The sequence below is a fragment of the Stegodyphus dumicola genome, chromosome 10 (genome assembly GCF_044657685.1).
Source record: "Stegodyphus dumicola isolate Sdum_Otavi_A_Nest chromosome 10, ASM4465768v1".
NCBI classification, from domain to species: Eukaryota; Metazoa; Arthropoda; class Arachnida; order Araneae; family Eresidae; genus Stegodyphus; species Stegodyphus dumicola.
The window spans coordinates 160725967-160741938 of NC_140777.1; the positions used below are offsets into that span (position 1 = coordinate 160725967).

Genomic DNA, 15972 nt, shown 5'->3' on the forward strand with positions numbered 1-15972 from the left:
TTTCTGAGAGGAAACAGAATTAAAAGTTATGAAACATGAATATTTATAGCAAGCAAGGAGATTTTGAGGGTAATTTGCCATCTTAAATTAGTAAAAAATAAATAATGGGTTTTTCTTCACAAGCTTTCAATACCTTGCAAAATATTAGAGTTCAGGCAAGATGTTGTAGATATAAACTAAATTAGTTTTAAAAGTTCCCATAATCTCAGATTACTTTATCGTGTAATAGTTCAAGTGTTTTAGTTGCTTTAATTAGCAATTGCATAAAATTTTCAAGCTAAGTTCATTAAATTTAATTTACAAATGAAACTGAAACATAAACATAAATAAAAAAGTAGGCTAAAAGTAAATTACAAGCCTTCTGGAAATTCTAAACTGAATATAAGTCTAGAATGCAACAAAATTCACCTACTTACAAAACTATTTTTCTCTCTAAAAATGCTATTTAACATATTGAAACCAATACAATTAATAGAATTCAAAGAAAAAAATTACTACATCACAGCATGTTATGTTAGACTTAATCAAAGTACAATTTCTTCCTCGACTCTCTCTCTCACATACATAAATAAGTATGTTAAGTACATGATACTGAAATTGAAAATAGAGCATCACTTACTTTCTGAATAGTGCATAGACTCTTCTGGATTGGGCTGAAGTGGCTTTTTTGACGACTTTCGCTTGTAAAAATTTTTTTGTGAGAAGGGAAATTAAATAACGTTGGAATTGCTGTGGCCTTTAACCAGGTGCCTCCAAACTTTGTTCTATCGAAGCAGTCTGATGTAAAATGTTTCGAACATAACTTTGAATACTTGGTTACTCTAAAGTTTTCCCGCCGCAGTTGTACTTCCCATTGTTTTTGCCTTTCTGGATCTTTAGGGAAACTATAAATGAAAAAAAAAAGAAACTTAATTGTACTAAAGTAGCAAATGAAGTATTAAATTACACACATATATGTATTCCAGGTCATACAGGTATACTGCAGAAGAATGGTAATTTTTCAGAATCATTTAAGAATTCTTTAAGTACATGCTGAAAAATATCATGAAATTTTAAAAGTGTAGTAATTTTTCATTGGAAAGAAATGTAAATATACCTACAATTAGAGTCAAAACAATAATATAATTGTCTGTATATGGAGATGGCATTTTTCCCTTTAGCCTTTTATTACATGAGAATTCTTATTTCGTGATTCTGTATTGGAATGGAAATCAAAGGGTCCTTTTGGACTACCTTAAAGTTCTCTTAAAATTATTTTACAATAGTACGTACATTCAAAAACACAATTTGTAATACATCAAATTACAGGTCAAAAGGTGCCTTCTAGAGAAAAGAGAGTCAAGTGAAATTTAAAAGAAAATGAGTCACTTTCAAATTAGATTGTTAATGATGGGAAAAATTTGTGCTCAAGGCAATGCTGAAAAAAGTTAGTTTGATTTTGTCATCAACAATTCTTTCTTAATAAAAATCTATTAACAAAATTATATTTCACTGCATGCAGGTTCAACTTCTAAAATGAGCACCACCTCTCTTTTCTTGAGATTATATTACTGAAACATAATAATGCACTCTCTTTTCTTGAGATTATATTACTGGAACAAAATAATGCAATCTTAATTACTGATTTCCACACTCATGTGTATGTCATGGGGGGATGAATACATCTTATTAACTATAACAAATATTTTATATTGAATATGTATCAAACGGTAACAAACTTCAACTCAGTATTTATTAATAGGATCAAAACGATATTACAGTTAAAAATTCTCTCACTCTCCTTTTTTTTTTAAATACTATTTAAAATATGGTTAAGTTTTTTACATCACATTTTTTCAATTACATTAAATTTCTAACAGCATCGTAGATGAGACAGAATTATAATCCAGATTATTTTTATTTTAATTGATTTTATAGAAAATAATGATACAGCATTGAGCTCTATAAAAGTAATCTGATTTTTAAAATAATGCTGTTTAACTGTTTATGTTCAATGTTGCATGAATCAAGATCTTCAGCTTTTTTTTTTTTTTTTTTAACAAAGTAAACATATCGCACAATCTTTTCTCAATAATTTAATGCTAATAACAGCATTTTTCTTTTTTTATCGCAAGCAGTAATTGTTTATGAAATCAAAACGCGTACGACTTGGCGAAAAAAAGTTAACGCCAATTGGCGCAGCTTTCTATTTCAACGGAATACACGGAAAAAACATATAAAATTCAATTATTTGTAAAGGATGAATCCAGTAAATAGTGTCACAGTATTTAATATACATTTTGATGCTAATAATACATGCTGAAAATGTCATATACAGCGGCAATTTTCTTGTACAATATGGCTGAAAATTTCCAACCAATTCAACAGAGATAGTAAAACGACAGAAATACTGAAAATAAAATAATAAATCATGCAGTTTTAACTTACCTATGAAAGGTTACAGGTCCTCCTTTCACGAAACTTTCTTTACATCCATAGGTGCTGCAGCGAATAACCATTTTTACTTAAATTTTATGTGACCAAGCAGAGCAGCAGTCTTTCGTCCCATAGAAAGCAATGTAAAGTATTTGCGGACTTTCGGAATTCGCGCAGCAGTCACATGACACTAATGTTGGAACCGGTTGAAGGTTGCAATAAGCTCTCTACCAGTATATTATCTCGTTGGATTTGGCGACATGATGATGAGCAGTAAACGAGTCATAATCGTGCGAAAGCCGTACCGTATACTAGGATTTTACCGCAAAAGTCTCTTTTTTTTTTTTTTTTTTTTTTTTTTTTTTTTTTTAATAAATACCTTGTCTAAAAAAATAGTAATCAGTCGTCTAGGCTAACCATGTAATATAACTATATTCGCTAAAATATCGTTGATTATTCTAATTCAATTTTTAAGTAATTATCTTCATTTTTATGTTATTCATATCATTTAATGTTGCTTTTTCCCTCTAAATTTATTTATCATTAGTAAATAATATTTCCAAATTTGAGGAAATTTTCTCTGGCATAATCCTGAAATTAATTCTAGCAGTATGATGACATCACGAAATTTAATGCACATATTTTTTCCTTATGTATGCTGTGAAATAAATATAAAATACCTCAATTTAGTAAAAAAATATCATTAAATAGATTTCTTTCTTTCATTTAGCTGCAGAATGTCTGCAAAAAAAGCCGGTACTTTTCCGTTTTGCCGGCGCAAGCGATAAAGTCGCCAATAATGGTACAACCGATGCCAAACGGAATATTCTCGCTGGTAACCTTTTAAGCCTCATTTTCAAAACAAGTCGCAGCTTTTTCTTATCAGATTGATTGTTTCTTTCAATACTGGCATATAATTACATAGAATTTTTATCAGATAGTTCAGTTTTATGTCTAAGGCCATTTTCGGTAATTAAGTCAATCAGGATGCAATCACAGCGCTTAACCCGAAGCCGAAAATACAGAAAAGTCAAGGGTTAAATTCATCAATTCTAACGAGAATGCATTAGCGAAGTAAAGCATTGCAGTTTTACATAATTTCTGAGTAAGCTATTCGTACGAATTGAAATATTTCTTGCATTTAAACTTGTGTTCCAAATTAAGATTTAACTTGAAATTAATGTAGACAATTACTGAGAGCATTAGATTTTTGTAGAGTAGTTTACCTGAGATGAGATCGCTTGGTGTCACGTGATATAAACCGGCGAATCAGGATGTTGAACCATGAAAGCATAGTAAATTCTTAAATTAATGTCTTTTTACAAATTTATTGTCTTTATTTATTGGCTTTTTATAAAATTTTAAGCGATATTAAAATGTTTATGCCTTCAAAAAAGGAATTCTTAGAACTAACATTTTTTTAATATTTTTTATGTGTATACTGTATGTTGTCGCCAATAAAGTCTGCTTGGCGAGATTTGCGCCGGCGAAACGGAAAAGTACCAAAAAGCCTTATTTTATTCCAGATTGAGAAGATTCTAATCTCAATTTTCAGTGGAGAAAACAACTCCTATTATAATTATATTTGTGTTTTCAAGTGTTAAGGTGCCTTTTAAGAAGACACCTCACACAAATTAAATTTACCTAAAATCTAACCTAACATTTAGCATTGTGTTGTGATTTATAAGAACCGGATTAGCCTCATGTTGAACTAGTGATGATCATGAATAATAATTAAATAAAATGTACAATTGTTATCCAATGTAGATATCTTAAATTTTATTAAGTTTCTTAAGTGGAAAAGTAAACAAAATTATCAAACAAAGTGTACCAAGAATAATTAAGAATAAATGTCCTCTGGGATTTATTGAATAATTAAGTGAATTTGTTACACAGTACAAGTAATACCATAATTAATTTACTTCTTAGCACAGCGAACGTACATTACGCGGATAGACTGGAATTTTCTCGAAACATACCTGGAAAACCTGGAAAAGTCAGGGAATTTCATTCTCCTGTTTGAGTGGCAACCCTGACTTGTAATTACTGAAATATATCAAGTTTTCTAAAAGTCCTTTCATGAATGCATTTCTTTTTTGTTTGTTTTATTTTGTCATTTTAAAAGATCTGCCATAGTTAAAGAAAGAAAATAAAGTAAGAATGCTTTACTTTCAGTTTTGAATAAATTTATTACTATTTACTGCAGCCTCAGGTTTCTCTGAAAATAATTTTCGAAATCAAAACTTGATAGTTATTGTTGATTACTAGACTTGCATGAAAAAATTTTTTTATTGAAAAGTTAGTATTTGATCTAAAATACCTTAAATTATTTGAATTATATTTTACTAAATCAAATATTTTGATATAACTAGATAGTTAAAAAATGAAAATTATAAATGTGCAGAAATGCTAATATAAAACCAAGAAAATGTTTATAATTTTGTTCCTTTTTCCCTTGTAAATTAAATATATATATATATTACAGTCTGGGGAGTCAGCATCCTGCTGAATTGTAGTAAACGAGACGTCCAATCTACTAGACCATCAAAGATGCAGATTTGGATTTTCTATTTCATAGTTATTGAAATCATAATGGTATGTTTGTTTAAATTAGTACTGTTTATGAATGTGATAAAAATAAATTCTGATAAGCTAAGAAATGATTTATTTTCTATTAATTATGAACTGTAAATAATGTAACCAATTTTCTTCATAGTATTTACTAAACATTTTTTTTATAGTCTTATTTATACAATTCTTGCACAGTGAGATACCAAGAAATAAAACATTTCAGGAATTTTCACTTAGTATATCTTGATGTGTAAAATCATGTTGTTCAATGCCATATTACTTTTTCACAGGGAAGTAATTTTATTGATCTAACATCTGCATAAATCAAGCTTTTTTAAGAATGATTACAGTTTCTAAGCTAACTTAAAATTTTTAGATTTAGAAAATATATGTTAAATGTAGCATTAGTTTTCCATGGAATAGAAAAGGTTTTAAAAATGTTCAGTTGTTAGAGGGAAATAATATAAATGAGATTGTCCTGATATAGTTTCAGCTGGAAATGAAACTAAATTTTCAGATAGTGAACATGAAATTCTCTGCATTTAAGAATTCTAATAAAACTGATTAATATAAATCCTCTGCATTTAAGAATTCTAATAAAACTGATTAATGCAAGTCCTATGATTCATTTAGGTATTCTTCTGTTATCAGGACCAGATTCAGAAATGTGTCTATATTCATGCATTTTTAAATGTAGGTGCTCATGTGTGTATGTGTTTCTTTATGTATGTATGTGTATACTTATACACATATAAGCGCACACATGCATATAGACATGCTTACATATCTAACAATCTTTTTGCGAGGCTTTTGCATGCATTTGAAATAATTATTTTCACGTTAAATGTCAAAACAATTAACTTACAAGTGCACAAACACGTATATAAAAGAACACTGAGAGATCTGACAAGGGGATTTTCCCAGTTGAGCCGGATAGGGAAATGGCGCCACCCATACCAACAGCCTGGCTCATTGCTCATTACTCGAGTCAATGCTTGTATTTTGCTTATACTTTCCTCGTATCTCGAGGTTTCATTGTACATTTCTGAATCCCGTCCTAATAACAGAGGAGTACCTTTGCCAGTATTGCAACAGAACTAGAATGAATTATTGTGTTAAATATGTGGAAAATGCATGCTTAAAGTACTGTTATTTTCAAAAATATTCTGTATGTCTATTTTTTACAAGAAGAAAAATAGCTAAAAGTTGTTAATTTATTCATTAGTCCAAAGGGGCTTTGTTCCTAAAGGACTATTATTTTTGTTTTGTGTTGGTTAACTATAAATATGCGTTTTACTTTTAAAACTGTTCCCACCAAATGTTAGAGTCCCTAGTGTGGGATTAATACTTTCTATCTTACTGCCCTCTATAACCTATGTTAGGGTTAACCTGTATAACCTACAAGGATTGCCAGTTTGGGCGAGATATCTAGGTAGTCATCATAATACGTACCTTATTTTTTATTATTTTAAAATTAAATTGAAAGTTATAAACTAGTTTTCAAGAATGGAGTTAAACTAGATTTTCATTCAACTCTGGTTTATAGTGTTAATGATGTTTTGCTGTAACAAATATGAATTTTAAGTATAATAATTTAAAATGTTTTTCTAGAGAATGAAGTACCGCCACTTAGTCATATTGGATATGTTGCAAGGTAATTTTCTATTCTACATTAACTCAATCTTTATGTCCTGTTTCAGATATAATGGCAGAAATAATGAAAACCTGAAATCCAAAAAGAAAAATAATAATGTTGAATGTAGTATATTACATGGTTAACTGCGGTTTGGCAGCTCATTAATAATCTTACACATATTGATTACGAGTAATTTTGACAATTACCGGTATTTTCAATAGTATAAAATTGGGCAAGAAAGCAGCTTTAGTTTAGCACTGATTTTAAATACAACTCTCTTAATTTCGAAGGTGATCCTGCACACACAGGTCCTGTGTAATAGAAGGCTCGCCAACGGCCCAGCAGTAAAGTCGCTGAACACTGGTAGTTCAGTTCGACGTTCGAATCCCGCGAACGGTCTGGCTGCATGGCCGTTTCCGGGGTTTTTTTCCATGTGTAACATGTATACAAGCCAGTTTCGTTTAGAAAGTCTTTCACGAAGGCATTCCTCACCTTAGGCAGAGAGCACTATTGTGCTTTGCAGTAATCAAATAAACCTAAACCAAACCTGTTACAGATGTACTTTTGTTACTAAAATAGTAAAACTTAAAACTAAACTGGATGACACAAACAGCCCTTAGAGAGCCATGGCTGGCAATGCCTTGATATCTACTTTCTAGACGGTGAGCTCTGTAGTGTTTGTGCATAAGTGGTCAGCCTGTTGCAGTCCCCCTGGTATTTAGTCCCCAATGGAACTTGGTACTAATTTTATCAACCCACTCAAGGGATGAAAGGCTGTTTCAACCTTGCCCAGCCTGAAAATCAAACGCCGGACCTCTGGTGCTGCTGCGTGACACACTAGCCACTGAGCTACCGAGCCTCCCTAAAATAGTAAATTTATGAAAATTATGTTTTAAAAACATGCAAAATATTAGGGTACTTTTCCGTTTCACCGGCGCAAATCTTGCCAAGCAGACTTTATTGGCGACAACACACAATATACACATAAAAAATGTTAACAAATGTTAGTTCTAAGAAATTTTTATTTTAAAGGCATATCTTTTAATTTTGTTTAAAATTTTGTAAAATATCGTTTAAAATTTTGTAAAATGATAATAAATAAAGACAATAAATTTGTAGAAAGACATTAATTTGTATTTGTAAAAAGAGATTAATTTAAGAATTTACTATGCTTTCATGGTATAACATTCTGATTCTCTGTTTCATATCACATGACCCGAAGTGATCTCATCTCATTTTAAACTACGCTAATTCTCTCAGTAATTATCTACATTAATTTCAAGTTAAATCTTAATTTGGAATACAAGTTTAAATGCAAGAATTATTTCATTTCGTATGAATAGCTTACTCAGAAATTATGTAAAACCGCAGTGCTTTACTTTGTTAGTGCATTCTCATTAGAATTGATGAATTTAACCCTTGATTTTGCCTTTTCTATATTTTCGGGTGAGCATGTGATTGCATCCTAATCGATTTAATTACCACGAATGGCCTTAGGACATAAAATTGAACTATCTGGTAAAAATTCTGTGTAATTGTATCCCAGTATTTAAAAAAACATTCAATCTGATAGAAATAGCTGTGACTTGTTTTAAAAAGGAAACGTAAAAGGTTACCAGCGAGGATATTCTGTTTGGCATCGGTTGTACCGTTTTGGGCAACTTTATCACTTGCACCAGCAAAATGGAAAAGTACCAATATTGGTTTGACAAATTTAAAGTGTAATTGAATTTAATAAGTTGGAAATACTGTCTGTCTTTCCATGAGTTAATAAATAATTTCAAATAAAATTTCTTTTTTCAATTTTTCATGTTATTTGTTTAATGTTATTGTAATCTGATTTATCAAGTTTGCAGCAAATATTTCCTGCAACAGAAGTGACAATTTTTATTTTGCCAAGACAGGAAATTTAGTTAGTGAAAGCAGTAACCCTATTTTGAGATGTTAAATAGAAAGGCAAATTTTTGAATTTAAATTGATTTTTGAAGGAATACTTCATTTAGTCTTGCTATCATTCTACGTGGCTTTTAACTTTTTTATGGTATTTATAATTTTATTGTTATTTAGCTTTCTGTTTGCTTAGAATGCATATGAATATAGACTTAAAATATTTTATGTTGCTAACTGAGATGCCATTGTTATCATAATTAAAGATTTGTGTTCTGATTCTGGGGAATTTATTGATAATACTTTTGATTGTGTATTGGTTTCTGGTTTATTGAAATGTGTAAAATAGCCTGTTAATGCATATACGTATGTTTATAAAGTATTGTTATATGTATATGGTGTTGTGATTAGTTTTCTGCTTACTCTTTATTTGAGAAAAAGTTATCTGTAAGAAAGCGAATATTCTTTACTATATGTAGGAGTAAAATTGGAAAGGCTAATGCAAAATTAAGTTTTTTCTCGTATACTTAAATACAAACATAGCCATTAAAGACTTTCTTAATCTTGCAGTTCTAAACAAATCTTTAGGTATTTTTTACTTGAAATTATAGGCATTGTGTAAGGTATATAATTGAAGTTTACTGTGTGATAGTATAAACTTACATTTTTAATTACTGAAATGTATATTTTTAAATATGAAATACTCAGTGCATTTTATATGCATCTTTTAATACTTCAACTATATTTAAAAACTGAAAACATCTGAAGTGTGAAATTATTACAAATTTTTCTTTTTCTTGTTTAGGAGCTGTTCTCAAAACATAGGGTGACAAAGAATTCACTGTTACAAAAATCGAGCAGGATATTAAAGACAGCGAAATATAGAACAAATATGGCGAGCTAAATGAAATCTATGTTGAATTCTATTATTGAAAAAAATTATACTCTTCAGATTTAATGTTAGTTTTTATTGTTTAACAGTAATTGCAGTTTTTGAATACCTGTAAAATAAACCTAATTCTTAAATTAATTTCATGTGTATTTCTTTTGCAAGTATTACAGTTCATAATACTTCAAACAACTTGAAATTTGATACTTGTTAATTTATGTGGGATATGTTCATAATAATTTAAATAACTCATTGTCATCATATGAGCGTAATCTAAAATGCAGGCATTTGACAACAAATTAATAAAAATTAGCCAACTTCTAATTGCTTTCTTTTGTCCAGTTGCCTCCTTTTAAATCATTTAATATCATAAAGCTATTTGATGAAAAAAAAAATAATTGGTATGTCCACATCAGCATGTACATTCATAATGATGTTATAGAAAAAGTCACGACATAAATATTTAAAAACTTCAATATTCCTAAACAAATTAACTTTTTAAAATTTTATCTGGTATATAAGATAAGATAAAAAAGAAAATATTTAGGTAATTTTGAATTTGCATAATTTTATGAACTTATTTATGAAATTAACAGTTACATTGTAAAAGGGAACTTTTTAAAAATGCCTCGTTAAAGCATTTCTTTTGTAGAGGTGAACTTTTAGTACTGATCTAATATATTTATAAGATTTTAAACTGAGAAAGGCAGCAATAATAGATTACAATACATTGTAAGATTGACTGATAAGTGTAAAATTTTTACATATCATAATTATGTGTGTAACTAAAACAGTAGTTACTCGATATACTTACATGCAAATTAATATTTTCTTTAACATGTTTTTGATAAACTTAATTTTAATAAATAAATATATATATATTTGTTAAAATTAAGTTATTATCTGAAGATATGAATGCAATATTTGTGACATTAAACATTCATCTTCAAGGAAAATAAGTAAAAAGTAAACTTCGTAACTATTGGAAAAGGTAAATTTTCTACATTATTCCTCCTGGTTTATATTTAACAATTTTAAAATTTAGCACACTTATTCAAATAATCTAAATGTATGATGTTTTCTTTTGCTCTACAGTCGTTTACTGAATTTGGTAATTAACTATATTGTACTTTAGATAGAAATTAACGTAGATATTCCCTGTATTTTACGGTACAAAAACTTATATATTTGATAATAATTGACCTAAATCTTCCCTATGTTTTCTTTGCATATGCGAATGACTTTGGTAAAAATTTAGTCTCATGTCTTCTCTTTACTGTGTATAAGTGCACATTTTTGGTAAAAAATTTGCATAAATCTCCAATTACCTTTTTACTGCATTTTTCGTAAAATGTGCTTATTTTAATCTCATATTTTTTATATAAATCTATGCAAAAATGTTCTGCATATTATGATTAAAAGATAAAATGTTAATTTGATATCAAATTTTTACATATCCACCTTTTAGGTATGTACAGCAATATGGAATATATATATAACTGGAAAATTTAAATGCAAAAAAAATTAATTTTTATTAAAAAAATACGTAAAACTTAAAGGCTGAAAATCACTTTTAATATTTCATTTCAAAGTGACTACAAAATATGCAATAAATTTTGTAAACCTGAATTCTATGTTTTAAATCCTTCAGAAATGTTATGTCCTTCAGAAAAGCAAATAATTTATTTAAAGTGTTATTTAGCAATAATGAATTTAGTAAACAACTGTTTGCTACATTTGTTTACTAAATTTAAATTTATGAAATGAATTTAGTAAACAAAAATGCGAATGAACGATAGCATTAATTGATTTAAAACATAGAATTGATGTTTACGAAATTTATTGCATATTTTTGTAGTCACTTTGAAATGAAATATTAAAAGTGATTTTCAGCCTTTAAATGTTACGTAATTTTTGAATAGAAATTAATTTTTTTTTGCATTTACTAGTGCATTTAAATTTTCCAGTTATATATATTCCATATTGATGTACATAACTAAAAGGCAGATATGTAAAAATTTGAGATAAAAATGGCATTTTACCTTTTAATCATAGCATGCAAAAGTTTTTGCATAGATTTATATAAAAAATATGAGATTAAAATAAGTAAATTTTACGAAAAATGCAGTAAAAAGGTAATTGGAGATTTATGCAAATTTTTCACCAAAAATGTGCGTTTATACACAGTAAAGCGGAGAAGACATCGGATTAAATTTTTACCAGTCATTCGCATATGCAAAGAAAACAGGGAAGATTTAGGTCAATTACTATCAAATATATACATTTTTGTACCGTAAAATACGGGGAATATCTACCTTAATTTCTACCTAATATATACGTTTATATACAGTAAAAAATCGGGGAGATTTACGTAAATTTTTACTAAATATATACGCATACGTGAAGCAAAAAATTGAGATTTATGTATATGCGATAAATATACGTAAATTTTTACTAAAATTATACGTAAATCCCAGAAATTTACGTATATTATACGTAAAAGTTGCGAATGAACAGCTGTCTCTCTCGTAAATATACCTAAATTTTACGTAAAAGTTACATATAGTATAACGTAAAAATATACGTAAATATCTAGTAATTGCCACTGGACACTTTTTATGATATTTTTAAGTTTAACTTGAACGTTTTTTATACGAAAGGCCATTCATAAATTGCACGTATTTTTCTTGTACAATTTACAAATGCATGCTGCCTGGGTACATATTTGATCAAAATTTGGTACAGAATAATGAATTTTTCAAGATGAAATAACTTTAACTTGAAAAGAAAAAAGAAATTGCATGAAAAAATATGTTAAAAATGTTTCACTGTTAAATTTAAAATTAAAATTCAAATTTTAAGGTATCTTAAAATTTTTTCACCGATATTAAATATAATAAATAAGATTATGAAATGAAATTTAATGTAAAAGAAAAACTGCAAATTTTTGCTGAGATATACATGTAAAAAGAAAGTAGGAAAAATTACTGTTTTTTAATTACTGTCTTTATTTCATACAGAAACTATATTTACACATATTTAAATAATTTTAAATAAAATTTACATCAATCTAGATCACTGACTTTTGAAAATATATGAGGAATAAATTCTTTTAGGAATATTGCTACTATTGGAGGGAATTTATCTTCCTTAAATGTGAGTTCTAAAATAAGCACTGATTCATTATTTTTGTTAATTTTGCATTCACACTGAAATTCACATAGAATTTTTCGGCGAGTTTCAGTTTTATTTTTAGCCAATTCAAGAGAAATTGAATGCTCTAATTCTAAAAGATTAGTAGTCAAATTTGCATACTTTTTTTTGTGCCAATCACGACCTTGCCAGGTATTGTGATAAGCTTTACAATGCATTTTGAGTAATGTCTTTAAAGTTCCATTTGTTGCTGTTAAGTCTTCATTTATGACTCTGAAGTCAGTACATTCAAACAATAAGCCATACTGAATTATTTCTTTCACCTTTGAAATAGCTTCAAGGTTCTTTATAGGCAATGCAATTTTGTGAAACCGATCTTGTGTCCATTCTTTTTGTATTTCTCGTTCAGACACAGGAGGTATAAACAAAGAACAGATACCCCAGTTGTCATTCTTTGGTATCCATTTAGCTTCACCTTGATACAATTTGCAAGCTTTTATCAAACTACTAAGAAATTTTATGCAGCTCTTATGATTGGCACATGCTGTAGCATTAAATGAATGGCGAAAAGGATCTTGAATACTCACTGTACCAGGCTGTAAAAAACATAATAAACATGAAAATAATTTGCCTTTTTTCATATACACTGCTGGCCACCCAAATTGCAACACCAAGAAAGACAAGAGATATAACAATAACATTTATTTAATAGATAACATGTTGACCAAGTATCAAATGATTAAATGTATAGATTTCTGTGAAGTGTGGTTCCATCCAGAATCAGTAGCTGCCATTGTTGGAGATCACCGCTACCACACGCATCGGCACTGACTCAAAGAGACTTTGGTTGCATTCTTGGGGTACAGCAGACCAAGTAGCTTCCACGCGTTGCCAAAGTTGATCTGGTTTGGCAGCTTGGGGTGTAATTTGGGTCAATCATTCAGCAACCATGGACCACGTTTTCTATCGGCGAAAGGTCCGGAGAGCGAGCTGGCTAGGGAAGCAATTCAATCTGGCGATTGATGAAGAACCCTTGGACAATGCGTGTGGTCGCGCATTATCCTGTTAAAATATGGCTGTGGGCAAGCCCTGAAGGTAAGGAAGGACAACTGGCTCCAACACCTTGGAGATGTAGCGCTGGCTGTTTCAATTACCCGAAATGCATACTAGAGGAGTGCGAGAGTGGTATATAATACCGCCCCACACCATAATACTCGATGCAGGACCAGTGTGGCAGTGCATAACGCAGCTGTTCAACATCCTCTCTCCGGATCCGACCATCGTGATGTTGCAGACAGAAGCGTGACTCGTCAGTAAAGACAATTTCATTCCATTCTGCTGTCCACATCCTTCTTACATCGCACCATTGGCGGCGGAGATGTCTGTGGTTCCGCGTCAAGGGTCGATGAAGCAATGGACTTCTTGCGGACAGACCAATCTGCTGTAAATGGCATCAAATGGTACGTGCACACTGGATGATGTGTTACAGACTGAATGTGCTGTGCTATGGTTTCATTATGTGAGTGAGTGATCTGTCACTGCCATGCACACAATGTTCCTGTCATCACGTGAAGTGGTGCACCGAGGTGGATGCGGTCGTACCCTCCTGCATCCAACGGTCACATATCCGCATTACAGTTGTTTGGTTTCATTCAACACGACTATCGATTTCCCTGAAAGATAATCTACACTCTCGGTAGGCCACTATACTTCCTCTGTTGAACTCGGATACTTGATCAAATGATGATCGCTGTTTACTACGAGGCATAATTGACCGTTTTTTTAAAAAAAACACAATTGCCGAACTTGAAATCGTCGAAAACTCCAAACCTTAAATAGCGCTTTGAAGTGGCACCATAATCACGCGTGATGTGCGTCTGCGCTGAAATTCGAATCATTTGCATATCTCACCTCCGCTAATGCATGTTGTAAATTTCATGTTATTTGCATGCTTCCTTCAGGGTGTTGCATTTACAGTGGCCAGCAGTGTAGTTGTTCATGCATTGTCAGAAAGGTTTACAACAAGAAATGTCTTGAAATTTGGAATGTTTGCATTCAAAACTTCAGGATAGGGCCAAGTTTTAGCACAAAACTAATTTTTGTTCTTTATAAACATAACCTGAACATAATTTAATATTTAAAATTCTGTGCATTAGTACATGTCATAAACCATTAAGAAACCAGAAGTCCTTGTCAACTGAACAATCCATCATTGTTTATTAAACTATTTTTCTTCCTCTTTTTATCACATCATTCATATGAAACCCACAGGTATAAATAAAGTATGAATTTATTTATTAAGCTGTGAATCAATAGAACTGCATCATCAAATATACCAGTTTCTGAAAACTAGAAGTTCAGAATATATCTTTATTTTTTCAAGTAATATAAGGTAGTCTTTCAAATAATGGATTCTTTTTATAATATCAATTATGTTTAATTTTTGCCTAGTTGCTGCAACTATTTGACTCTTCTTATTATTGCCAGCTGAAATAAATGAACAATTATTTCCGTGTTTCCCAGAATAGGCCACTGAGCAGAATAAAATTAAGAAATGAGGAATATATGTAGGTTAGATGCAAAAGTTTTTGGTCTTGCATACTTCTAAAACAAATACAAAAAACTTTAATTTTTCAACATAATTGTTCTTATACCTTTTACATCTTTTAACTCTTTGCAGCACAGTGTGCCCAAAAACATTCTCTTTGTACCCAAAGAAAAATTGAATGGAAAAGGCTTTATAGGTTACTTTTAACCTTCTTTATTTATTCTAGATGGCAGCATGACAGAAACCAGTCCATACGTTTTAGTTATGTTTAGTTTTTAAAGAAATCTTCCAGATTTGTTTTAGGATATAAATGCAATTGTTTGAAAAGAAATTTCTATGTTAATTTTTTAGCTGTATGCTGATCTCTTTATTCTATATTAGTTTTTAATTTTTACCTTGAAATCTTGCCTAAAACTACGAACAACTGGTGTGCCAAGCATCGGATCACTGAAATGCCAGGATCAGGCCAACAACTGTATCATTGTTTCACTGCAGGCATTTTGTTGCTCATTCAAACAGAAAGGTGGGTGCTCATCTGTGTTTCATTTCCAGCCCCAATTTTTTTTTTTTTTTTTTTTTTTTTTTTGAATGGAGGTTTTATTATTGACTAAGAAATTGCTGGGGTATTTCACTGAAAATCAGGGGTAATTTTATCATTTAGCTCTTTGATTTTTCACTAGGGCAGTTTTTTGTTTTTTTTTTTTTTATTTTTTATTCTTGAAAGACGTTTTATTAGCTCTATGTTTTGATAGTTTTGAGTTGTAGATGTTTTATTTAATTTTATAGTTTATATTTTCTAAATTGTAGATATAAAATAAAAATAAACTATAATATTAGTTTATTTGTTTTCGGATTTTTAATTATTTTCCAAAT

At 30.0% G+C, this 15972-nt stretch overlaps 1 protein-coding gene and 1 long non-coding RNA gene across 2 annotated transcripts in view; one reads left to right on the forward strand and one right to left on the reverse strand.

Annotated features, from left to right (window-relative positions):
• Nucleotides 1-4197: 4197 nt before the first annotated feature.
• On the forward strand, nt 4198-9692 carry LOC146995176 (uncharacterized). The gene is made up of 3 exons (XR_015043600.1): nt 4198-5010; nt 6598-6640; nt 9315-9692. It is a non-coding gene; the product is annotated as an uncharacterized LOC146995176 (long non-coding RNA).
• A 2694-nt stretch (nt 9693-12386) lies between these two features.
• LOC118191706 (speckle targeted PIP5K1A-regulated poly(A) polymerase-like) overlaps nt 12387-15972 on the reverse strand; it is a 74222-nt gene continuing 70636 nt past the window's right edge. Inside the window, exon 8 of the mRNA XM_035362543.2 lies at nt 12387-13147. Coding sequence (XP_035218434.1) covers nt 12464-13147 — 684 coding nt within the window. The 3' untranslated portion in view covers nt 12387-12463. The remainder of the gene's footprint in view (nt 13148-15972) is intronic.